The following is a 27,648-nucleotide window of genomic DNA, read 5'->3' on the forward strand; positions in this document are numbered from 1 at the left end:
GTTCCCACCAAGCGCGGGCCAAACAGACTCCCCAATATGAGTCTTTCTACATCAAAGACTCCCCCCATACAGGTAGTGGGTAAGGTGAAGACACTAGGGATGTTTTTGGAAGCCTCAATGAGTGCAGAAGCATAGGTTATGTACATGAGTAAGAACAGTTTCATACTACCTCCGGCTCCTCAGAGCAATTAAACCCTGAGTGAAGAAAACTGTGCAGCCATCGCTAGAGCAACCATACTGTCGCGGCTGGACTACGGCTATGCACTTCTGTTAGGGGCAAATAAGTGGTGCATAGCAAAATGCCACTGCTGCAGAATACTGAAATGGAAATCCAGGAAAGAGCACATTAGCAAAGACAGAAGAGATTTGCATTGGCTGACTGTGGAGGACAGGATCCAGTTCAAAACTATGACACTGGTCCACAGATGTCTACATGGAAAAGCGCTAGCTTCTCTCAAGGAAAAAATCAATCACTATGTACCGGGGCGAGCCTTTAGATCAGAAACACTGGGCCAGATCATTGTTGCACCATTTAAGCAAACAAATGAATTGGTTAAAGCCTTTCCAACAGCAGCCGCAACCAAATGGAAGAATTTACCATTACATTTAAGACTAGAGTCGAAATGCACCACCTTTTAGGAAAAAACGTAAAACTCACCTCTTTAAGTGAAACCAGTGATGGTTACAATAGATTAGTTAGGCAGCTTTCTATCTTGGCTTATGCCATGTGTCCTGTCATTCCGCAAGTTTACTGTCTTGTGTCTCAATGTTAGCACCCTGATGGCTGCAGGCTTACAGCGTGATACAAGTAAATAAATAAAAACATTTTTTTAAAAAATATTCCAACAGGCCAACCTATTCACTTGAGGAAAGCGGCCATTTTAGGAGGTCCGATGATCACAGGGGAACCCGAGAACGCTGCAGCAGTAAAGTTCAACCCGAACAGGAGGCGGCAGCAACACTCATGGAAACAAATAAGACACCCAAGGAGAGCCGTTTTTATTCAGAAGAGCAGTAGCAGCAGGGAGGGATGGTCTCCAAACACAAGTCAACAGCCTGCAGAGTCCAAAGCTCCAATTTTGACAACTGATGCACTGGACATACCTTGGATGAAGCAGGTCAGCCCACAGAATGTTTCTGGGCACTTGCACTAGTAGAAATGCCTCAGGCCTAGTATGCTAGTTTTTTTTGTTAGATCATTTGGAAACTTCAAGGCCTAAGAATGACTACTGTATTCCCTTGTTCCCTTGCCGCCTTGAAGCGCTTCACTTGTGTATAAGCGCTTTACAAATAAACAATTACAATTAAGAACGCTTCTGGGTGCAGGCTTCTAATGCAGGGGTACGCACTGGTGTGGCTCACTAGCCCAAGAGTGGAAGCACCATCGAGGGTGGTCTTGGAACGTTGAAAGAGAGCCAGGGCCTCACCGGGACAGGCACTGCCTGTTGTCCTCATCAGTATTCTTTGCATCTGCAGCACAATGCTTCTCTTCTGAGTTTTGGCCCCAATCAACAATCTTTGGAGTGGCTGATGGACTCATTTTATCCCAAATTCGGACTGAGGGCTGCCCCAGCCAACCCATTAAGTATTTGCCCCATTCATACTGGCAAGGGCTGTCCAATCACGAACACCTCTTGTCTACATCTGCCCAATTGGGACAAGACAGTCCCATCTACGATATCCAGCCAGTATGTACTCACCTCTGATTTGCCTGTCAACTCCAAGCTGGAGCCCACAAAGGCGCATACCAGATGTTCTGCAGGATTTCTTAACTGGGCGAGATCTAATACAGGGGAATTGTCGACCTCACCACTCCATCGCCCCCTCTCCCCCCAACCAGGTACGCATAATTCTCCTTTATTTAATAGTTATTTTTATGAATCTGGGGACCCCAATTGAATGGAATTGCTCCCTTACAGCTTCCCTCCCCTTTCGGGACAAGAAACACAGAAGGTTGCACAGAAGGTATATTTAGTAATTTATTAAGCAAATAAAAATAATTGAAACAGATTACAGATAAACCAATTGTTTCGAAGGCCAATGGTGAGAAATAATCAACACACTAGTCACTTCAGTTTTCAAAGCCACAGTTATGTAAATAGAGACTTTAGTAAAAACATATTTCACCATAGGTATCTGAGTTTAATTCCCTCTGAGCATGCAGGCACCATGGATTGGATGCATGAGAGTCCAGGAGAAATCTTTAAATTGTGAAAACAACAAATGAGGTACAATTCTGCCTTTCCACTTCTGACTACTTCCCCTTTATTTAAAATATCATACTCCCACCCCCCTTAATAGATGGACAGGTCAACGTTTCATTTCAGTTGTAACAAACTATTGGAAATTCTGGTATGTGCATGGCTTGTAGAAAAGAAAATGTATGTTGGCAAAAATCTCTTCAGTGATGGTTCTATTCAATTACTGTGTAAAATGGACCTTTCTCACTTTCGATGCACACCTTGAACAGCAGAAAGAAATGGACAGCGAATAATCACCCTCTCCCTTTTATTTTGAGCAACTTCGCTTTAACAGTATTCTAGTCAATGGTATATCTAGGAAGTGACAAATTACTTTATTTGGCTAGGCATGCACACAGTGAGATGTCATTTGCTCTTCTGTGCTTGCTCAATGTACAGAGGAGGAGTCTGGGGATCCCACTACCTACACCCCAATGACCTAGTCTTTCAATGATATGTATTTCCAGGAACACATACACCTTTTGAAATGTTCCCTAACTTCACGGGATGCACAATAAATGTATCTATTGCCACCCCTCAGTACTAACAAATAATAGAGGCCAGGATTTACTCTAATCCCCTTTATAGCATCACTCCTCACAAGATTACTTTTCTTTTAGATAATACTCAAATCAGGATTTCTTTTGGCTGAATCACAGAAAGGTGGGCACCCTCTTAAGGACCGCTTCAATTCTCCCAGGTGGGCATCAGTTAGCAAGATGGGTTCAGCGTTTCTCCAGAGCCTGTCTGATTTCTCTTCCACTTAAGAAGGCCTCACTTTCTGGACTCAGTTGATTATCCAAAATGGTTCCAGAAATGGGGAAATCTAGTCCATCTCCTTCTGGTTATTATCACTCCTTCTTTCTCTTCTTTCTCCCCATCACTCAGTGAATTAATGAATTTGTTTCTTCAGTGCGTGTCCATGAGGAAGTGTCTGAGTCTCCCCAAACTGTGTTTGATCTTTTATAGAAAAGAAAAGGCCACCTTTTTTGAGGAGTGTATACTTGTCCAATCTGATTTGTCAATGTATATGATTGTTTAAGAAAAAGGGGGATGTTTGGTTGATAAACCTTATAGCCATGCGTATTTACATTTTGTAGGTTATTTGTTGTTGTGTGGCTCTGATGCTGCTGGAACCTATGTTACAGTAACAATAGCTTGAGTTTGAAAAGGTTCATTTCTATGCATGCGCCGCCTCAGAAAATAAGATATATTGAGAGGGGCACATTGTGGTGTTTAGTTTATTTTAGCCATGCACCAAAACAAGTTCCATGCGATTTTTCACCACCACTTATATAGTGATCAGTGACATTGTTAGTTTGTAACTTATACAGATTTGCACAGATTTCATATCAACATGTATTGTTGTTACTGACTCCTGTTTTTGGCAATAAATGAAAGACTGATGGCCACATAGTTGGCAAACAGTTTCGCCCATCTGTGCTTTGTCAAGGAAAGCGAGTGGTATGTCATATTGGACCTTTTTCTGAGTCATTAACTTTTGTACACTCATTAAATGACCCAACATGGTTTCTAAACATGATAATGCATTACATTCAGCAAAAATGTTGTGTGTAACAGGGGGAAATGAATAGGGATGGGGTAGAGGATCGAAGGAAAAAAGAGAACAAATATATTTTAGTTTAATCATTAAATGGCTATTCTTTTTTGGCAAAGGCCAATATGTATCATAGAACGCATGCAGTGGCATTTGGTGAATGCAGTCCTTTTAATAGTGGTTGCCGATCCAGTAATGGTGCAGTGAAATGAAACATGGTGCTGTTTAAATCCCGTTTGTTCCTGACATATAATTTGGACAGGCCCTGTGGGGACGGTCTAGGAGTGATTGGGTGTGTCTATTTGTGTGGTTGGCAGTGTTCCAAGTGAACTGAGATCATTACGTTGTGTATTCCGTCAGGTAGTGGTGTGGTTACTGTTTTAAATTATGAACTCGGTGGAAAAAAAATCCAATTTGATATATCACAAACTTGCCTTGAAAAAGCCTGGATGGGTGAAACTGATGGGCTATGCGAGACAGGCATGGCATCACGAGAGATGACACAGACAACAAAAATATAGTTAAACAAAACTGTATTAATAATCAGGATGGTCTAACGCCTACCAAGCACTATGCTATGGCAGTATTTCCCTGCCTACAGAAATCTAAAGGATGTCTGTCAGTAAGTCCAAAAGGAAAAAGTCTGCCTGTGTCAAAACCTATGCTTGTCTTCACAACTACAACAAACAAGTGAGGAAATGCTCTCAACCAAAAGGTCCGTGTTCCAAAAGAAAATGTTCAAAAAGTGGAAATGTAAGTTCCTCTAAAGTTCTCTTATCCAAGTTCAACACCGTTCCAATTTAACTTACTTTCTGCAGGGACTGAGCACACACAGAAGTAACATTCTGTAGATTCGCACATATAACAGTTCACACCAGACTATTGGATCCTAGTTTTTTAGTCAGCTGGGTGTGGATCCTATGCTCACGGTGTCTGGGGTCTTTAGGTTAGTTGTGTAAATAAATGTCATGGTTAGAACCAAGCCCCATCACCTTCACCGGTGTTAACCAATAAAAAACCCTCAAACCCTCATCTGTTTTCATGAATTGGGCCAGGATCTTTGTATTAATTTATTTAAAATAAAAAGGGATTCAACAAGAAAAATGATACAAATTGATGACTGGAGCAATCCTCTTGTGGGGTATTTTACTACAATATCAGCAAATGGTAAAGGTTTGGATAGTTGTTGAGAACCTAAACCGACAGGTGTACGTGTACCTTGATTGACTACAGCAACCAGATTTCCCTGTAGCAACTACTGTGGATTTAACCACCAACACCTGCACTGAACCGTCTTGCTGATGAGTGCATTAGGCATGAAAGTGCTTGGAAGAGAACATCACCTCGACTGTAGAGGTTTGAAGTGCTGGGAACCGAGTGCGCCCCTCAGCCCCCCTCCACTTTTTGCAGAATATTGTAGAAATCCAGTAGTGACATTGGTGTTGGATCATTTGGGGAGGATGATGGCACATTGACTGTGAGGCTTCCTCCTGTGAAAGAAGGTGGTTCTTAAGGACGAGCCTGAAGCCAATCACTTATTCTTTTTAACGCGTTTTCATTATAGCAATAAACACCTATCTGGGGTCTGAAGCAGGTGATTTGAGGACATCATAGATGATGATGCTTTTCATTTTATGTGATTTGATTACTGCAAAGAATGTCTGGATTGCAATAAAATTGTCTCTTTTTTTAAATGGACGCATTTCTTTTTTTAACTTACTGCCTGATATACAACAGTCAAGATAGCGAAACTACATTTTTTGCACCATGTGTTTTAGGTCAGGCCAAAGCACCAATTGTTTCCATTGTTGCGTGCATACATATTTTCAAGTATTTTGGAGATCTCCCTTTAAAAAAAAAAATCTTCCTAAAGATGCAGCAAGTGCTCAGAAGATCATCCTTTTTAATGCAATGACAGTGTTTTAATGCCATACTTTTATCAACGCAGTCAACAAGTTGACTCCAGAAGTAATACTCAGATCTTGCTTTTGAATGTCAGCATTGCCGATTTCCACCTTTACTCATTCATAGGTTTATAAAACTGGGTTATAGCCCTGTGATAATGGAAAAGCAGCAGTTCCAAGCAATATAAAGAATACTTTTTCTTTTTTTTTAATCATTTTATTTATTGGTATTTTGTAACGTAGAACAAACTTCCCCCCCAACCTCCCTTGCCCTCTCCCTCGATTCCCCCCCCCCCCATTGCCCGTGCTGATTTTCTTTCGATATGCAAGTCGTACAATTAGGTCCTTCATGTCATCGATTGCTTACAGGCTTCAGCTAATGTCCAAAATCTGTATGTTCTGCGGACACAATTGAATTTGATAATCGGCTCTTACATATCCCAACAGAAAGGCCCAATCTTCCCTGAACTTCTGATGATCCCTTTGTATATTATAGGTGACCCACTCCATAGCCAATATATGCCAGATCTTGTTTATCACCCCAGGATAGGTGATGGGTAGGGGCAGTATTTTTCTTCCAATTCCGGGCACTCACTAATAGTGCCACCAGTGTCCGAACCACACATGCCTTGAAATGTGCCCTCCCTTTTGCCACATTTTCCTTCGGTCAAAGGCCCAAGAGATATTCCCCTACCCCACTGGGTGAATCAACCCCCACCACTTCCTTCACCGTCGTGCACACTTGTCCCCAAAATGGTTTTAAAGCCGGGCAAGACCACCATATATGCCCCCAGTCACCCTGTCCCCTACACCCTCTTCAGCAGTCCGGGGACATCTATGGGTGCATAGCTCTAAGCCTCTCTGGATTATAGTGCCAGTGGGTGAGGGTTTTATACCACATTTCCCTTAACTTAATAGACTGATTGAGTTTTGGGATATTATCCCATAGAACTTCCCATTCCTCCTGTGATATTTCTCGTGCCAGGGTTTTCTCCCACCTGCCAATATATGTCCACGTCTCCCGGATGTCCCCTTCAGATATTGGTGTATAAAATGCTGAGATAAGATGTGTATCCCCTGAGTGAAACGTGATGTATGTTTCAAAAGCAGGGAGTTGTCTGTCTGCCTGCCTCTATGTTATTGGGGAAGTGTATTACCCAGTGAGGCAACTGGTAATATCCGACCCTATTCCCTTCCATAAGGGTAAAGGACTGTTTTACATTGCTCAAATATTTTAACTTCCTGGCCATGCATCAAGTCCTTGAGCCTTAGGCATCCTGCCTTTTTCCATTTCCCAAAGGCTCTCGCCTCCATCCCTGGCATGAACTGAGGGTTCCCAAATAGTGGTGTGAATGGGCCTGGAATCGTTGAGATATGCACCTGTTTTACCACATCATCCCATACCTCTCCCACTAATGCAGTGATCCGCGAAGACCGCATACTAGGCGGCTGATCCTCCTTGGCTAACCATAGTGCTTCAAGCAAGGGAGCCCCTACCACCGCTAAATTCATGGAAACCCAAAGTCTACTTTTGTTCCCTGATTGCCATTGTTTCAGCACCCTCAATTGGGCCACCCGATAGTACTATCTGAAATCTGGAACGCCCAATCCCCCCAAACCCCTGTTCCTTGGGGCCATTAAAGTTCGTAAAGCAACTGCGGTCGTTTATTATGCCATATAAACGCAGATAGAAGCCGATTGGGTGACTTAAATAATTTCCCGGGTAAGACTACCGGCAGGGCCTGAAAGTAATAAATAAAGTGCGGAAGGGTCACCATTTTATTCGAGGCCATCCGCCCCATCCACAATATGTGTAAAGGGCTCCATCATCGCAGATCTGTCTTGAGGGTGTTAAGTAACTGGGGATAGTTTGCATCATATAGGGTTGTCATTGAATTTGTGATATGAATCCCTAAATATTTGATGCTCTTGTCCACCCACTGGAACTGGGTACACCCCCTTGTCTCCCCTACCGTTTCCCTCAGCAATGTAAGATTTAATATCTCTGATAATTAATACTTTTTCAATGAATAACTGAGTTCTTAAGATCCTCTTAATATCAAGTTACAAAATATGTTCTGTAAGCAAGTTGCAAAATGAAACCACAGAAGGACGGGATGGCCGAACGCCAGAAATGTTATAAACATTCTGAAAACAAATAAGTTCATATTGGCAAAGTTATTTTCATCCAATATAAAACAGCTGCATCTAGACAATAGCTTTGTCATTAAAGATGGAAAATAACAGAACTGACTAGTTCATGAACGCTCATATAATAACTAAATATTTTCTCAAATTTTGCATATGCCTTTTGTGGCTCCAGACCCACAGTTTTTGTCAAAGACATGTCAGAGTTTACTACTCAGTTAATACATACCTATTAACCTTTAGTGTCACCAGGATAGGTCAAATCAGAGGTTCTTGTTTTGGGTGAATGAGCACCTGGTGCGAGTCTGAACTGAGCACATGGCGGGTCATATCCTCTAAATGGTGAGTTGAGAGGTATGGTTAATATCTGAAATTAAACAGTCATTCGTAGATATGTTTGCTCATCAGCAGAAGCGTCAATCAGTAGAAGTTCTCTGCCCACGCCTCCTGGCCCTATTAAAAAATTTAAATGTTTTAAGTATCACCAGCGAGACTGTTTTCTTCTTAATCGGATTTTATGTAAATAATTTGCAATATACATATTTATTTATGGTTTTCGTATTGCGCTTTTATACAAGGTGCTGCACAAGATAAAACAATACAAGAATATATGAAAAAATTACAATAGATGAGGGAGGATGAAAAAAAATGTGTGAGCCATAAATCAGGAAAGCACATGACCACGAAAGGCAGATTGCAAAAGATGTAATTTGAGGCGTTTTTAAAAAAAGAGTAAGAGTAGAGCACGATTGAATGTCGAGAGAAAGGGAATTCCATAATTTAGGGGCAAGTGATTGTAAGGAACAGAAGCAGGAAGAGGCGCAGGAAGGAAGAGGGAACTAGAGACGAAACTCGGATGAAGAGCAAAAATCCCTGGATGGGTGAAAGAGGGAAATTAAGGAATTCAGATAATCGGGCTAGAGGGTGAACACATTTGAAGGCAAAGCAAAGAAAATGAAATTTAAATCTGTCTAAGCTGAATTAGAAAACGAGATAAGTTAGAATAATACTGCAGTCCAAACAAGAATATTACTGCTGAATGAATAATAAAATCAAGTGGTAAAATAACATATTTGGTAATCCAAAGTAGAAGGAACAACAATAATTAAGACGAGAGACAACACAGGTTTGTAAGAGAAATCTAGTTGAAGGAAAAGTTAAGGTGACAGGTTTTCCTGATATTATATAGATAGAAGCGGCAAGATTGAGAAATAGTAGAGATCGAATATAGTAGAGAGAGAATAGTAGAGAACAAGTTAGCAATCCCACTTGTCACATCACTTTACACACAAAACTTCTGCTTGATGTTTTTAGGAGAGGAAGAGGGAGTTTTCGGTGAATGGATTAACCATCGAGTGGATTCTTTGATGATGAAGGCATGAAAATTGTCCAGCATTGGATCTTTCATAGATTCACATGCTGTTAATATTCCCCGTCGTCAGGCTGGGAATCCTCGGTAACAAAGAGCAGTTTAAACTTAAACTGAAAACTTATATTCACTTTTGTATTCTATCACAGTCATTTTGGGTCATACTGCCCATAGCCAATAGGAACACCTCCCTTAAACTCCTCCCCTGTTGGCCATCTTCAGGATCTTTTCCGCACGTTAGTGTGAGGAGTCCTCAAACATCATCTCTTCAAATACAAATAAACTTAGATGTTAACTTCATTTCTACGAGAAAGTAATATATTTCAATATTTACTCTACGACCGGTGTTAGCGGCAACAGTGCGAGCTCTGTTCCCGCAGCCGGTAATCTTCGACGATGCGTTGTCTGCGGTGTTGGGGCCCACCTCATGGTGGCTAAATCCATGAAGAAGAGCCTGTTCAAGGCCTGTGCCCGCTGTGTACTGAAGAATGTCTACATAGAGGATCACCACGACGACTGCCTCTACTGCCTTCATCCTCACCATGTAATCAAGGACTGCAAAATCTGCGAGTCGTTTTCTAACAAGACATTGAGGGATCGCCATCTCTTCGCGTGGCTCGAGGACATCGGCGGGGCCTCTGACTGTGCTTCAGTGCGAAGGCATGCCTCGTTACGTCAGGGCAGGACTCCCAGCGAACCATCTCTGGTAAGAGGTCTAGGTAGCACGAGGTCTAGACCACCAGCAAAAGGAGACACAAGGAAACCTCTGGTGATGAGCCCAGATCCTCGCATAAAGACCGTTCTTCACCAAAGGTCAGTGCCGAAGGGGTGTCGACAGGGAAGGAGAGCCAAGGCCTTTTTGAACATCCGAAGGAAGGGACAGCATCTAAGTCCACGTCAAAATGTGTGGCCACTCTTCACCATCAGCCCGTCATCGGGATCGTAAGCAAGTACGTCATCGTCCATGACCAAGCCCTCCTCCAAGTCATCTACCTCAAGGCTGTCAACGCTGTGCACTGGCACCCTGACGACGAAGCCACCATCGGCCACGTTTAGAACTACAGCATCAACTAAATCGACTACTGCCAGAACCTTGTCTACAGCATCTGCATCCACAGCAGCGACGCCCTTGTTGATGGGGGGAAAAAGTGCATCTACTCATCAGCTGGTTACCACTGCTATTGTGACTAATGTCGTTGACACCCATGCCTGCACTGTGTCCGCTTTAACAGCTCATCCACCAGCCTCATTGTAAAAACTGGGGGGAGTTGTCTGTACTCCTGCTCTCTATATGGCAGAAGAGGGGCACAGAGGACCCCAGCCAAGATTCTCTATTGTTGGTAGCAATGGACGAGCAAAGAGCAATTGGCAAAATACTGGCCCCGTTACCTAGACACAGTTCTGTGTGGAGATTCCCCCCCCACCTGTAAGTAAAGCTATAAAGATATATCACAAGCCCAGTTCATATATTGTTCATTGAGTCTTAGTTCCTGCTATAAGGTTTCTACCACCCCAATGTACCTGGAATAGCAGAGTTCGACGATGAGTCGTCGACGGATCCTTCTTGAGCGGCTCCCTTTAAAGCAGGAGCCACAGATCGTCGAGATCCCTCGAAGAAAGTGAACTCTGCGTCGAGGCAGCAGCTTCAGTCCCAGTGGTGCTCGTCGACAACTATTCGAAGACGTCCTGCAAGGAAGAGGCGTGAGGGGCACCTCGATGTCGATAGTTCAGGACCGCAAAGAGTTTGTGAAGAACTGTGGCCCAGCAAGGGCGTTGTGTCATCTGGCGTCTCTACGGTCTTTGGGTGGCAGGAAACCCACCGGCGGATGCTCCTCGGCACATCAACAGTCTGTCCTCCTCCGGTGGGATAAGGCGGGCGGCGGTGCAGACGAGCGCATCCATGAATCAAAAGTCTTGGGCAAAGGAGTGATGTGGCTCCGGTCGTCGGCAGTACGGCGCCAAGCAGTCACCTCTTCTGGGCAACACAGCTTCGACGGGCTTCCAGCGGTTATGCAAACCTGCGAACCCTGGTCAACGACAGTGGACGGAATGTCCGGTGCTGATATTAGTTCTCCTCAGCGGTCCCCATCTCCGTTCGGCAGCCTGTCGAGGGTCTGACTTCCAGGGAGTTTCGGCAAAGGTTAGCGGTGCTCGATGGTCCCTCAGAGCACGCGAAGAGAGCGCCTAACTAGGTCCTCTCTTGGATCAGTCTCGACTGCTTTCGGATTTCGGTGAAAGGAGACAGCAGTCAACCTTCTTCAGGCTCGGCTTCGAGATTCAGCTTCAGTTTCAATGTTAGTTTCAACTCCAGCTTCTGAACCATTTCTAGCAGTGAGAGTCCCCCAAATATACTAGTTGATCTCCCATTCATTCTGCTGGGTCACACTCAGGCTACCAATCACTCAGAAGGGCATTCAGCAGTCGGTCAGCCAATCAGTCATACAGTTTATTCAGACCATTCTCCTGTCATGATGCCTGCCCCCGGGGACCCAGACCAAGTCCAGCAACCCCGGAAGCAGGCATCAAGTTACCCCAAACAAGCCCAACAACCCCCGCTAGCTGCTATTTGGGTGCAGTCCTGGTGCCTATGGTGCCAGGCTCATATGGGGTGTCAGTCCTGGCACCATAGGCGCCATGCTCATAGATTAAAACTTACCTGATGCAGACCATGCTGCAAACTTACCTGATGCAGACCATGCTGCAAGAGCTCCAAGCCAAACGAGGCTTGGAAGGCACTATTTTACCTAGGGACTATACTATACTATAGGGAGGAATACTTACCTGGGACTACTTTGGGGGCTATTTAAACCACGCCCAAAGAGCAGCACACGCTTCGCGTTATTCTGCATCCAGCAGTGTAACGCTCACCGTGCCTGCAAGTCTGCATCCAGTCTTCTGCCACGCCCGCCTCGAGTTTGGAGCTCCTAGAAAAAGGGAGAAAGAAGGAGAAAAGGTTAGAACAAGAGCAATACCTTTGATCCTTACCTGAATTCCCGATCCATCGCGCCTTCGAGTTGGAAGAAAGAAGTTATTTTATGCGCGTCGCCTCGCCTGCTGCAGCGCCGCGCTGAACTCACCGGCCTTCGCAGCATCTTCACATTTCACTGCATCCTCCTGCATGTTACCGCCGCACTCTGGCACCTAAGGAGAAGACAAGAACAGCAAGGTGAGCCAAGGGAATACACAGAGGAATACCCCCCATAGACTTACCTGATTTTACCACCGGGCGTACTATTCTTCTTCATGGGTCGGCACAGCTTCCTCTGCATTGTAGCCGAACCCTGGCCCATAAGGGGAAACAAAACGACAGCAAGGTGAAACAAGGGACTAACAAGGGGAACCCTCCTCACCACAAAAGACTTACCTAATTTTACCGCCGGAGGCATTATTCCCCGAGACTTCATACTTTCTCTCAGCGCCTGAATAAGGGAGAAAGCAACAGGTTACATATGGACATTATTTTATCGAACTGTGTTGGATAATCCAAATCCTTCCCGAAACATTACCGGTTGCCACGAGGAACTCTACAGTAGGGTCAAGCTGCAACCTGCAAGGAATCGGACAAGAGTGAAAGTCAGGCATTTGAACTCTTAAGAACTACTTACTTACGGCGTCTTGCCGTGAATATCAGAGTCAATATTGTCCTGGAACTCACCAATGCCTTCGAGCCAGTGAAGCAACTGGTTATCTAGGCGCCCCTGCGCTCAATGCAGGATGGAGAGCTCATCTTTTTAAATCATCAGGTGAGACTATAAGAGGGAACATCCAAGGTGATCAGTGGGGAGAACTGCGGGGTGGGGGGATTTACGCTCAACTCCACGGGTGGTTCATTCCCTTTCTCCACTTGCAGAACAATATTCCTACGGGCCAAGCAAACAAAGCTAGGTGGGCCAGTCCAGTCCGTCATCTCGGCCCTACGCGTCACATTGGTGGAGACCGCAGCAGTCCAGTCCAGATCGACGCCTCTGTGGGAGCCAGGTGAGCGTAACATCTCCTCCCTCTCAGACACTCACAACAAGGAATGTGTATTGGGACAAGTACTGAGCCATTCAACACTACACACCGCATTCATACCAGTTTCGGGCAGAGCTGTCTCAGTCATTGTGTCAAACACCAGAAACCAGACATCCACAACAAGAATTGCATATTGGTCACACACTCTATTCACCCAGGTCCCACCCACAGGGTGTAAACACAACATACAGTCACTGGGAAGGCTCCAGCCAGTCTGGCCTGGACTTCACAACGACACCATATATGGAACTTCCACCCAACAGCCAGCCAGGGGGAAGGGACAGAGTCAGTGCTTCCCAGGACTTTGGGAAAACAAGGTAACAGGCAATAGAAAGCAAGAGACTACAGGGGCCATCTTGTTTCCTATCAGGAATCAACTGATTCAAATGGCAGGGCTTGGCTGTCCCAAAATGGAGGATACTCAGAGCACCTGTCAAATTCAGCATGGATCTGCCACCAGCCCATACCCTGCTTCTTGCGCCACACAGAGGTGCCCAAAAGCATACACTAGGGGCACAGGGTTGTACCCCCACCGAAGGGGTGCCATAAGGGTATCCCATGGGTACACCAAACCAAAAAAAAGAAGAGCTGCACTGCCAGGAGTCCCACATGGACTCCTGGGCAGAAAAACAATACAGAACACAAATGAAAAAGGACTACAGGACAAGGACAGGGAGGCCCTGTCCCTCCAATGCATTTCCAGCATCACACTCATACCCTAATTTTGGAGTGGCCGTGTTACCGGGAGGTGCTATTGTATCAGATCTGAGTCCTTCCCTATCGCCGGGTGTAGAGGAACCAGAGGAGGAGAAAATCGTGCCACCACCTTCGTCGCCACAACGCACAACATAACTTCCCAGTAGACAATCAAGTTCCCCACGGTAGTGATCAGATTACCACAGTTATCTCCTCTGCACTCATCTCCGGCACAGGACAGTTGGCCTGTAGTGCAGCCGGCTCCAGTACTGCATCCCCAAAGACACATGTCACTGGACATTTTATCTACCTTGATCACGCTGGTGGCAACCTTAAAATAATGGCTGCTAGAACCATCCCCGATTCCGATGCCTCATTGATGTCCTCATACAGATGTACCCCCCCAGGAGGGGTGAACACCTGTCAGTACCACAGAGGCTGCCAGACACTGGGACTGACACGGATCCCGACCAGTTGGAGAACGTGGTTTACATGCATTCGTCCCACACTGACGAATTTGATGATTTTGTTGCAGGTGATGGAGAACCAGATGAGATTACGCTCAGGGACTCGCCCCCCTGATGAGGGGTGGGTGCCTTCCACGCGCTCATGTCCAGAGGCGCCAAGATGTTCGGCCTTGCATCAGAGGAGCAGCGAAAAGTGGCTGTACTAGCGCAGAGAGCAGCGTAGGAAATCTATACTGTCCATCCTGCTGTTAGAAGATGTCTGAGAGGATGGCCTGGTCACCTTGGGGCATCTTGCTACTGCCCTGGCTAAGAAGGACCGTTTTGACAAAAAGTACAGGTTCCCAGAGAGTGCTGCCGCCTGCCTCCCCACCCAATCCACGCCCGACTTCGTTGTCTCAGCTGCTGCCAGGAAAAGGTTGGCTAACCCATCGTCGTCCTGCTCTCTCACGCCAGACAAGGAAGGCAAACGCTTTGATGCCTTCAGCAAGAAGGTTGTTACGACCGCAGCCACGAATATCAAGGCAGCAAATGCAATGGCATATTAGCCAGCTATGATCGTAAACTATGGTACCAAATGGGTCCCCTGCTTGAGTTTCTTCCTGAAGACCATCTTCCATGAAGGCCAGTTGGCGTTGAGCATGCCATCACGGTCCCAGTGGACATCACCGATACCGTGTATTTTTTATTACCATCAATGCAATATTAATAGAACAATAATTATACCATTAAATAAGGACATCAATGTATAATCTACTTCATTTATAAGCAATATATATTGTGTGCAGGCACTTAATGTTTCCATAATGTCGTTTTTTTTAATTATGAATGTTGCATTTCATTTTGAAACTCTCCCTTGTTCACACCAATCTTCCATGTTATGGCTCGCAAAATCTGCTAACAAGATCCATTTGCGAGATCCATTTACAATGTACTAAACCTTGTTGGCCAATATAGGTCTGATTAAAACTGTTTGACATTTGCTGCAAACAAGCTTTGTTTGCAGTGATTGGCAATTATGTTTCACTGTGCATGGCTGGCCGGCCTTTCGGTGCAAGCATTGCACGAAATATGAAGTGTGCTTATGGTTACATGGACTGGTTCATATTTTGTTACCTGTCACCATGGGTGACTGCATTTCCCTTAGGTGAAGTATGCAAACTAAGGAACTAGTGGCATTTTTAAGAACTTGCATGGCCACCATGGTGTAAGTGATCTTATTTTGTTGAGCATCTGGGCAAGTGCAGTCGGGAGGTGACAGTTTTTATCTGTTAGGAAGTTTTTAAATTATGCATAACTGGTGGTGCATTGTTACTCCCTATATTTTAGTCCTTGGAGATTTCAATTACAGTTTAGCCAATGTAGAAAATAATTGACATCAAAAAGTATAATTACTGATCTGACTCCACAGTAGAAGTTGAGGTGATGTTTTACATTCGAAATCTTCCTTATATGGATTGCAGAAGGTAGGTGTAGTGTTTTATAAATATTAGGCATCCAACGTAAGCTTCTTCCATTACTTAAAAATAATCACTTAAAACATTGAATTTGTTGGCCAGTTCCATACTGCTAAACAAAAAGACTGAATGAACTTGGCCTGCAATACCACTTATTTCCATAGAGCAATTACAAAAAATGCCCTTAGAAGAAACCCATTGCTCCTCTTCTTAGAGTTTAAATGTCTTATTTTGACAAATGCAAGTATTTCTAAGTTAACATAGTTTGATGATCACTTGCACTGTAATATTGAAAATTGTTAATGTGATTTTGTTTATTTTATTCCTTTTATTTTTTTTTACCATGCAGGATTACAAAGCTGATGAAGATCCTTCATTGTTTCAGTCGGTCAAAACTAATCGAGGACCTTTAGGACCTAATTGGAAGGTAGTGTATTAGAAACTTGCCTGTCTTTAAAAAAAAAAAAAAAAAAAAAAAAAACGAAAATGCAATTCCCAGTAACAAGTTATGCATTTCATTGGATTTTCTCCTCCACCTCACTATGCCCATTTACCCAAGGTAGTGAAATGCATGCCTATAAAGTGCGACTTTTTAAGATGTTTTGAATTGCTTGCCACCCCGCTTTGGTTATTGCAGGAAGAGCTAGTACTAAATTGTAGAAATCTCTTGTGCATACTTGGTTTGTGGGACATCCACTGCTGACATGGCACTCCAGTCAACAAGAAGGCAGTTGTGGGTGAAGTTTCTGCCTGGGCTGCATGTGTGAATGGTGCAGTGCATATTCAGCCTAATTTCACCCAACCCCAGCCCTACAAAAGCTCTGGTCTTGTCTGCATCCGGTGTGCGACAAGAAAGCAGCTCTTGACCCTGCTACCCCACCAATCTAACATCTGAATTCTGAACCATCAGGTTTGCAGCACTTTGTCCATAGAGCTACCATTTTCCAAATTAAGTCTGACGTTAACCCTCACTACTAGCATCGTTCTAGACCCCTCATCACATCCATAGGCAACGCTCATCAGTAAAACACAGGACTCTTGAGTCATGCATGGGTACATCCAACTAGTGGATTGTCTTTGACAAGTCGCGCTTGTTCTATACTAAGGGTTTGCAAACTGCCTCTCCAGAAACGTTATAGTTTAACTACCAGGATTCCTTTCCATTGACTATACTACCTATGGCTGATAGAGTTAAAATCCAAAACATTTGGAGAGCTAAAGATGTATAATCCTTGCTATGACTTAACTTGGAATGGAACCTGAAACGCATATGCTCATGGTAACAAATGGGCAACCCGCTCCTCTCTCTAGGTCAATGAAAGTGGCCAACCCTCCTTCTTCAGCCTTTGTCATTACAAAAGTGAAAAGGCTACGTAAATCAGGCTTTGCCAGACCCAAAATGGGCTGTCCAGCCTGAATGTTTAGGCCTCATCCCATCTGCTTGAGACCACAAACAACATTTACCACACATTTCAGGCACTCCAGTAAACACATTTTGTATTCCTTGTCTCGAGCGTTGTATACATAACAGAATCTTTTGTCCATACTAACTGTATTATCTGTTAATGTTGCGCTCATGACAAGTGTCTGAAAGCATCTCGGCCGTTTGACGGTCCATGTTACTTTGCCTTTGGGAAACCTGCTTCTATACTTTGCACTGCAGAAAACGAAGTTGCCGCACCTACTGAAACCAGCTGGGCTATTTAAACAAGCCCTTGCTCGGTTGGAGGCTCTCTAGGGAACTTTCGAGGTAATTGGAAATAAAGTTTGTACTTTTCTCATTTGCCAGCTCCCTTTCTTGCTATACGCTAGTTAACAAATACCTTTTGCGAGGTGGGCAGCGACGGACTACATAATTTTGAGTTTGGATCAGCCACAATGGTGAACAAATCATAAACAAAGAAATTGGTGTACAATCGTCATGCCTATAAGAAATTTAATAATTTGACTACCCGCAATTAAGTTTTACAAGCACATGTGGTGGGTACAGCAAGTAGGCAAGAGAGTGCTGAGAGGCTGTTACAGGCCTTTGGAGTGGGTAAAATCACTTTATACTTTGCAGCTGATAAAAAATGGCCTAACAGTTCTATGCAATTGAAGACATACAGCAATGAAATTACAAATACACAAGACTCAGGAAAACTTCCTGAGATCAATAACAACTCACTTCTTAATTTGTGCTATTCGTTACAATCTAAAATAATAGCACAGATTATTCCATTGCCCCTGATTAACCCTGTTACTACCATTATCAGAGAAGAACTTAACAGCGGCTACTTGATAATGGCTTCGGCACCTCAACACCACTACCTCCAGCGTCGTGGAGATTGAACAGCTACTTTCTGGGCTTTCCGGAACTAACATATTTTGAATTAAATGAAGGGTCAGTAGATAGCCCAATAACACTCTGGAAAGCTTACAAACCCCTGCTCCAAGGAGAGATAGTCTCCTGGATCACAGCACACTAAAAAGCACATTTAAAGAAACTGGAGGAGGCGGAGGAAAGTGTTAAACAAGCGGAGGAGACCCACCTCACTTGTGATCAACCAGATACGCATTGATCCCTGGTCCTAGCCCAGAAACAACTACATAACATAGCAATGGATAATGCTAGACAGGCCCACAACGCGATGAGAGCCAGGATTTACAAAACTGGGGATAAGGCAGGGAAGATGCTAGCATGGATAAAACGCACGGACAAAGGCCATAGTCGGGTGAGAGCGATCAGGCCTGACAACGCCGATCCGCTCCTAACAGATGCAGATATTGCGGAAGAATTTGCAAGGTACTATGAAGAATTGTACCGGGCCCCTGGCGTCCCTCCCAATGCTTCCATATTAGACACGATCACTCTTCCCTCCCTGAAGGTCGAGCATAGAGGTACCCTAGAATTAGAGATCACTAAGGAAGAGGTACTATCGGCAATGGCTCAGCTCCAGTCTGGGAAAGCGCCTGGTCCGTACGGCTTCCCGATCGAAACATGGAAGAAGATGGGTGGCAGTGAGGTAGCCCAGCATCTTTAGAAGAGAATTGGGCAGGTTTCCTGCCGATCTTAGAAAAGCCACCATCATAGTGATACCCAAAGCGGACAAAGCCCCAGACAAATACAGTTCGTACTTGCCAATCTCCTTTATTAACAGTGAGGCGCAAATCCTAGCTAAGGTACTAGCTACGCGTCTGCAACGTGTCAAAACATCATTAATACACCCAGACCAATGTGGCTTTATGCCCGGCAGGTCCACAAGAATGAACATGCGCAGACTGCATCTGGCGCTTGAGTGTACACAGACACTTCGCGACCCCTTAGCATTCTTGGCAATAGATTTCAAAAAGGCATTTAATTCAATATATTGGGAGGCACTATGGGAAATTATGCACTAATACAGTCCACTCTCACTTGCCTCTCCTGTTTATCTGGGCAACCAGTGCTGACATTTTCGGGAAAGATGGAGAAAAGCCTGCACATCATAGGCAGGAGGGTCAACTTCATCATGCCCTCCATCTAAAACAGGTAATTTCAGATGTCAATTTAGCTGCTTGCAATACAAAACTGTGGTAAAATGGAGGTTTTTGTGGAAGACCTTTCTGGTGTACGCAAGGAACAATTTGAAATCTAGCACTATAGCGGGACAGCATCCTAGAGTCAGTGTCATGTCACGCTGGTAAGGGTCATGTGCCTGGGTTGCAACGTGCGCTGGGGTGGCTGAGTACAAAACGTTTGCTGGAAATACAAGGATACTTGTCCACCCCTTCGCCAACGAGGAGTTGAGCAAGAAGACCCACACTTCCAGAAAAGAGTTTCTGCAATCTGCCAAACCCTCAGCGAAGGAAGTATCTTCTTTCCAGCGAAATGGACAGCTCCCCAATACTAGAAGCTTCAGAGCTTTCCTCTCTAAAATGCAGAATAGGGACAAGCTGTGCCAGAGCCAAGAGGTTCTTTGTACTACCTCTGCTCAGGGCAAAATGCCTAATCTTTGAGGCATGCAGGTCCAGCTGCACTCAACACCATTTAGGGGCAGTATCAGTCTCCATCCGACATCTTGGAGGCTGATGGCTACAGAACCTTAACTATGTCCTTAGCGTACAGTGGGTACAGTTTTCCCCTTACATAGTCCTCCACCCCAACTTCCAAACCTGCCCTACCCACCCACAACAATCTTTATTGAAACACCTAAAGTGCTTATGGGAACTCCACACAATTGAGTTCCGCTGGACATTCTAAATCTGGACTATTTATTGTGCTTTCCAAGAAGGACAAGGCTGTGTGGAGGGCAGTAATGGATCTTACTTTTGGAAAGTACCCACTGAAGTCTGAAAGATTAAGGATAGTCACCCTTCTCAGAATCCTGTCAACTTTGTTGGAGGTGTATTTTTCTATGCACCATGAGATATCCTGGATGCACAAATGCACATAACTGGATACCTTACCGCAAATATCTGCACTTCTATATACAGATTACCAATACGGATTACCAATAAAGGGGTTTTCCTCATCGCACTCAACTCGGTAGTATTAACAAAAGTGATAGACTCCATCATATCGTACCAATTTCCCCCGCTCCCAAAGAGAGAACTTAATGCATTTATGATTTATGCAACAACATTTTGAGCCCTCATACCATGTCTGCCCTACATTTCTTAGGGCTTAATGGCCTCATGTAGCTTGGTGGTCCCACGTGAAAGACTGCACAAGAGGCATACCCAACTACATTTGGCGAGCCATCAGGACTTGCGCCCTCAATCGCAGTTGGTCCCGAGATCACCAGAGATGTGCCAGAACCCACTTTGGTGGATGTAGCCACACATTTTCTGCAAAAAGGTTGCCTTCACCCCTCTTCCCAGGACCAGATGAGGACCATCTGTACAGATTCTGCTCTGGCAAGCTAGGAGCAGTTTTGGAGCAAATGGAAATTCAAGACCTCTGGAGGAGTTGAAAGAGGTTTGAATGACGACAAAGCCCTTTTTCCTTGCTCTGTGGGGACAAAGAATCTTGATCTACACCGACAACAGCAATATTCTATATGAACAAACGAGGGGGGCATGTCTTGAGAGCTCGGTCTTCTTGCTTTGGAGTACTGGGACTGGTATCTTCACTGCTGAATCTTGTCACTCCTTGTGGGAGACAAGAATGCACAAGTGAACTCCCAAAGCAGGTTGCCCCACACAAATAGGCTCTCTCTGAGGATTATTATTAGGGTATTTATTGAATGCAGACCGAGCTACGGGAAGCAACAGAGCACTTTACAATCATAGGGGGAAGAACACAGTAAGGGAAGCAGAGAAAAAAGGAGTGGGAGCTAACATGGCAGGGTGGGCAATTGGCAGCATGGGGGAAGACAGTGGGGAGCAGATCACTGAGTCTCAGATAGGGTGGGAAGTGCAGGTGTGTGGACGTAGGTGTTAAGGAGGAGCCATTTCTTGAATAGGAAGGCCTTGAGCTCCTTCCTGAACTGTAGAAGTGATGGGGCAAGTCTGATGTTAACGGGGAGGAGATTCCAGTGTCTTGGAGAAAAGACAGATGGTTCTTTCCTTCCTGCACTGTCGTAATTCAAGTCTGCAAATGTACTTACTTCTGGTGGATCACGGGCTCCGGAGATGCTGAGTTTCTCAGTGAGGTAGTTTGTGGACTTCAGGATGACAGCCTTGTAGATGATGTAACAGGATTTGAAGATGAAACAGGCTTCCAGTGGGAGCCAGTGCAGTTCGATGAGTGTCGTGTCTTGTAGTCATATTTGCATAGTCCTTTAATGAGTCTTGCTGCAGCATGCATTTCAGGGGTGCCAGTATAGTAGGTGTAATGCCTCTCAAAAGGGCATTGCCACCATACAGGTAGGAGAGGACCAAGGCCTGGACAGCAGATCTGAAGTTGTTTTTTGGGATGAAGGGCTTGGTTTTCTGTAGGAGAACATGTTGGTACCAGGCTGTTAGTGTCTTCCTTGCTTTGTGCTGTTTGAACGTGAACGTGATGGGTCTGTCGATGTTGAACCCGAAGGACTTGGTACAGGATGCCAGCTGGGGTGTGAATCCATTGAGGTCCATAGCAGAGTACCAGGTCTGGATGTCAGGGTGTTCAGTGTTGTTGGTCAGCAGTAAGAATTCAGTCTTTGAGGGGTTGAGCTTCAGGTAAGCACTGGACATCCAGGACTGGATCAATGTGATGCAGGCCTTGAGGCTGTGGATGTAATCGAAGGGGGATATCCTAAGGTAGATCTATGTGTCATCTGCATATTGCTGAATGTGGATGTTGTGTGGAGAGAGGAGGTTTCCGAGCAGTTACATGAAAAGATTGAAGATTTCTGGGTACAGGATGTTGCGGGACTCCACAGGTGATGGATAGGGTTGGTGATCTGGAAGAATCAATTTTGATGAACTGTTGGTGGTTTGCAAGGTAGGATTTTAACCAGCTGAGGATGATCTCGCTGATCTCTTTGAAACCGTATTTTCTTTCTGTATAAGAGCCTAACAAACAATAAATAAATCTCCATGCAGCGATGTAGGTTGTGATTGACTGTCTGGTGATCTACTGTGTAAAATGCTGCTGAGAGGTCAAGGAGAACTAGGTGGCAAAGATGGCCATCATGGAGGATTTTAAGGGCATTGTCGATCAACTTGATGGTAGCCATGTCTGTGCTGCATCTGGGTCTGGGGCCAGATTGGTAGGACTAAAGTAGGTTATTGCCTTTGATGTGTTGGACAAGTTGTGTGACTACTGCTTTCTCAAGGATCTTACCTAAACAGGGAAGATGGGTAATAGGGTGGAAGTTGCTGGGATAGTCGGGTCCAGTGTTGGTTTCTTAAGATATTGGAGGGAAAGGTGCCTTGAGTTGGGGAGCTATTGATTCAGGTAAGGGAGGAGTTCTTCAGTCAGAAGAGTCTTGCGTAAGAAGGGGCAGGGAGGATGACATCTGCATATGTTGTGGCCTTGACAGATGCTAAGGTGGTAGTAAGGTCTTCCATAGTTCTTGAAAGTTGTCCAGGTAGTTGTGGTTTTGCAAGATGGAATGTGTAGTGGGCTGTCAGGCGTTGGTGTCTATGTTGGTGGATCATGCTTTTCTTAATGAAGAAAGAGTTGATGGTGGCGGATTTTTCGATGGAGTGTGCTACGGGTGGGTCGGGCAGAGTGTTGATACAGTGCTTGATGGCTTTGAAGATGGCTCTGCTTTCATTATTGGGCTTGACTATGGTGCTTTGGTAGTAGTTGGCCTTGGCAGTGTTTATCAGTCGCCTGCGTTTAGCACAGAGTTCTTTGAGCAGTGCGAGATCGGGTGCACTGTAGGATTTTCGCCTTGATAATTTGTTTGTTGTTGTTGAGTTCTTGGTGTACCAGGGTGCTGAATGTTTAGGCCTGAGGGTGCACCACTTCACTGGGCCATGGTGGTTGAGGGTGGAGTTGCGTTCTTGGAGAAGCAAGTTGCATTCTTGGTTCATCAGAGGTATATCAGCCCATGTGTGGTGGAGTTGGTGAGCTCTTCTGTGAGAGCCTCCACTGGGAAGTTCTTGAAGCATCTGAAGGCTTGATTGCTTGGCTTCCATGGGTTTGGTTGAGAGGTGTGGTGATAATAATCTCAAAGGGACTGCCAGATGGGCTGACCAGTCGAACGGAATAAGGAGAGCTGTGATGAAGGGTGGTGGCTAGTGTGGTGACTATGTCAATGATTATTACCTTTCCTATGAGTTGGTTCTTTTGTGTGCTGTGTGAGGTTCAGTGTGTCGAGTAGGCAGTAATATCTTTCTTCGTTGATCTGGTTGCTGGGTTGCCAGGGATGTTGAAGTCGCTGAAGATGTTGTTGGCATGCGTGAGTGACATGGTGGTGACCAATTCCGTTAAGTGTTCGATGAAGGAGTTGTTGGGCTTGGGTGGTCTGTAGATAAGATGAAAAGTGACTCCTTTGGGGAAAGCGGGAAGTGGAAAGAGAGGTTTTCGAAAGAGCCAATGGTGGTGATGTCCAGTTGTGTGCAAGGAGCCAATCTTCATAGCTTGTAGGACTCCCATCCTGGACCGGTTTGCCAGCAATGAGAACAAAAACAATTCTCTTTATACTTCCTGGAAGTGGAGATGTGTAGTTGACTCCTTACTCATCCCTTGGGCAGAACAGATTCTCTATGCCTTTCCACCCATTCTCCTTTTCTCCAAGCTATTAAACAAATTCAAGCAATCACCACATTGTCATCTAATTCTGGTGGCACCAAACTGGCCCAAAAGAATCTGGTATTCAGACCTTAAGAACACGAGGAGCCAGGCCCCTCGGCCTCTACCCTTATGCCCAGATCTGAAGTGGACTGTTAGATTCTTTCTTTTTAGTGCCAATAACATTGGTTAGTAGAATAGAGAAATGCAAGCTTTTTGTTTAGAAGAACACTATCTGTTTTTTTCACAGGCAGATCTTTTGTCACGCACGCATCAAAACCCACCATTGCTCTCTGGCTCGTTTCTGCCATTGTCGAGGCCTCCAAAGCGCGGGCAAGGCCTCATGCTTTATTCAAACGCTACGCCCTGTACTCAAGCTCAAGAACAAATGCCAACTATAGTCTGACCGTGCTGAACAAACCTTTTAGAAATTATCCCTAATCTCCATCAACCCTTTTAATGGTCCTTAATTATAGAGGAAGCAAGAAGAGATGCAAGAGTCTGAAAAAGTTACTCAATACTGACTGCGTTACTCTTAGTGTACATTGTTACCATTCTTCCATATGCTATGCTGATCTGCCCGCCCCACTTTAATTAAGTCTCCAATTATTGCAGATAATGAGACTGATGTTTGTTTGGAGTGTTGCCTGTTTGCGTCCCATCAAGGGATGTTCTTGATACAGTCTGTCCATGGGATCTTCCATAGGTTTGCAGGAAAGGGGATTATTGACTAAGAGCACCATTGATACTATGGTAAACTACTTTCTCGTAATGTGTCAGGAATGTGGATTTATTCTTATGAAGTAGAGGAACCTACCGGCTGAATGATTAACTAGCTGTCTGCTTCAGTCTTGGGCTTAGATAATTTGGATTGTGGTGCTGCAATGCTTTCTCTGCAAAGGCAAACAAGTAAAGTAACAAAAATCTGTTTTTGGGCATGGGTGGATTAGGTGTTCCCAATTATCAGCAGAATTGTGGTATTTCAGCTCCAGCTATTGTAGTTACTTTTACCCCTGTGTGTGATTCCTGACAGATGTCAGTGTGAATAGAAGTGAAGTAAATGTGTATTGGCAATACAGAAAATATGGCAGAGTTTATCAGATGTAATCTGAGACAAGGCCCCATTTCACCTGCGCATCCCAGATGTGAGAGATCAAACCATTCATGAGTTTCCAGGGTGTAGTATTTCAAGCGCTAACTAGCCAAGCATTAAAGTATGTAAGTGGTTTCAACCCAGCACTCCACCTAAGTCGATGCCTGGCGTGAGATGCCCAGCTGGAACCCTTAATTATATATTTTTATGTCTAAAGTTCTTTTATTTCTGAATGATGTACCCTTATATCACGCCCCTCTCTTTGAATCCCCCCCAGTCTCACTGAACCAAGAAGTAGGTTATTTTGCAAAGTTAAAAGATTTATTTGATGAATTTAACAATATATATATCACACTTTTATGAATATGAATATATATATCACACTATTAATATTTATACAATGATCAGCGTTGGATATTACTACAATCACAATCTCTTTAATCAATAGGAGTATGGGTGAGAAGAATAATGTAGCATAGAATAAAACTTCGTGTGGGTTCAGTCAAATGCAATAATAGAAAATTAATGCAGCACAGAAATGATACTGTTAGGTGTTTGATCAAATGCAATGCAATCACTCTTTCCCCCTGATACTACTCAATCCCCCCTAATATGCAATATAGAGATGGATGTAGAGAAAACAGGTTTCAGGCATATACAATCACAAATGCACTTTCAATCCCAACCCCACCTCCCCCAGTGCCCTTTTCTGACATATTTGTCCCATGCAAGCACCTTTGAATGTGGATTTTCTTATGATGAAGTGTGTTTCTGCTGACATGGTGCTTAGATGGATTCTTTAAATAAAGTGATGTTTAACACCCAGCACGGATGTTGGATCACTTCTGCTGTTTGAGAATCATTATTTAGCAAATTTAACAGCCAAGGAAAAAACAGATTTTCAAGCAGTTCTGTGTTTCCCTTGCAGTGCAGCACTGCTTTTTCAGGTAGTTTCATTTTACTCTGTGGGAAGCCCAATGATAGGTTTTGGCAGTGGTCTTCTGTGTTACCACTGACATAGGCAAAATGGATTGGCGGCCTTAGCGCATAGATTTTTTTGGCGGCCATCCTGTTGTTTCTGATGCAAGCAGCACACAGTGATGTTGCAGGGCCTACACTAGTGGGTTAGAACATCCCACAAGCAACTCACCTCTTGACATAGTTGCCATTTATCCACATGCACCCAGCACTATCCTTTCTACTGGCCATGAGTGAATTATCAATTTCCAGATTCTACTGGCAAGTGCACATTTTGTGGCCTGGTAGAAAGCAATACAGTTCTCTGAAGATGGTAGACGCAAGGCTGTATGGTAAAGTTATAACTAATATCAGACAATAGTTATGCCCCCTGAGAGCAGGCAGAAACACATGCATGCTGTTTCTTGCAGTTTGCACTTCTGACAAAAACCCATACTTGAATATTATTTCTCTGAGGCCGCTCCATTATCCTGCTCCCCAAATAGAGAGCAACAAACAAATATCTGAGGAAAAAGGAAGACCATCCGGTTCATTGTAATAGGTAATTACCAAAGTGAAATTAGGTAAAATGATTAAGGAGGCAAAGTAAATGGAGTGCAGAATTTGAGGTGGAATGGGAGGACAAGGTAAATGAGTAATGTATATCATTTTGTAAAAAAAGCAATTAGTGTAGATTCAGATTTGTGAAATACAGGATTTATAATGCCACCCTTGGTTGCTTACAAAGCCCTGCATTACCACAAACTGTTCTGTTTTCCAAATTTGGTGGATAAGGAATGCTCAGAAGACAATTGCAGCTTCAGAATAGAAAACACTTATTTTCTGACCAAACAAGCTCCTAATGCATATTTTCCAGTTGCTGTGGTGACAGCCCCGCCTGAGCCAGATATGGGGTTGGCGCATTCCAAAACCTTGACCCACAGAAGACTCTAGTGCTGCCATATTTGTTTGGGCTCTAGCTCTCTCCTCTCATTGAAAAAGCCATCTTTAGATAGGCTCTCCACCCATTGTTCACGTACTCATGAGGCACTCGCAACTCACTTTACCCTATAGGCCCTCTCAGGGCAGATCACCAACTCCACAATACCATACTAAGCTAAATGAAGGGTTTGAGGAGTCTCCTTGCACTGAAAACCCCTTCTTTAGACTGGCTTACCTTAACCCCTTAACTGGCCAATGGTTTTCCCCTGCAGTGCCAAGCCCTTTTTTGGTGGTTTCGGTATGTCGCCATTCAATCCCTTGTAACATTTTTGTTACATGTGATATCTCGGCCAAATTTGGCTCCTTTTATTCCGATATGTAGGCAGTCATAATGTCATCAAAGGAATCCTAGTTTGCTGTATGGGGTGAGAGAAAATAACCAAAAAGGGAGCTAATGTTGTGTTTTCTTTTCAGAAAATGCCAATACAATGATGTACAAGGAAGCCTGAGGTTTTTTCCTTGTAAGAGCTAGGAACAAATGGTTTGCTGTGCTGGATTCGTCATTTTCCAGGCTTTCAAGAACAGGTTGAGTGGAAATCAAAAAAACATATTTTTATAAGGTTACCATCAGTTTTGTGAGAGGTAGGCGAGTTTACCAGTTTTTTTTCTCCAATAGGA

General features: G+C 44.3%; 1 protein-coding gene across 1 annotated transcript in view; it reads left to right on the top strand.

Moving 5' to 3' along the window:
• PITPNB (phosphatidylinositol transfer protein beta) overlaps positions 1 to 27,648 on the top strand; it is a 915,448-nt gene that overhangs the window by 663,033 nt on the left and 224,767 nt on the right. The window contains exon 9 of the mRNA XM_069619364.1: positions 16,200 to 16,277. Coding sequence (XP_069475465.1) covers positions 16,200 to 16,277 — 78 coding nt within the window. The remainder of the gene's footprint in view (positions 1 to 16,199; positions 16,278 to 27,648) is intronic.

The sequence above is a fragment of the Ambystoma mexicanum genome, chromosome 10 (genome assembly GCF_040938575.1).
Source record: "Ambystoma mexicanum isolate Mex_15411 chromosome 10, UKY_AmexF1_1, whole genome shotgun sequence".
Classification (NCBI taxonomy): Eukaryota; Metazoa; Chordata; class Amphibia; order Caudata; family Ambystomatidae; genus Ambystoma; species Ambystoma mexicanum.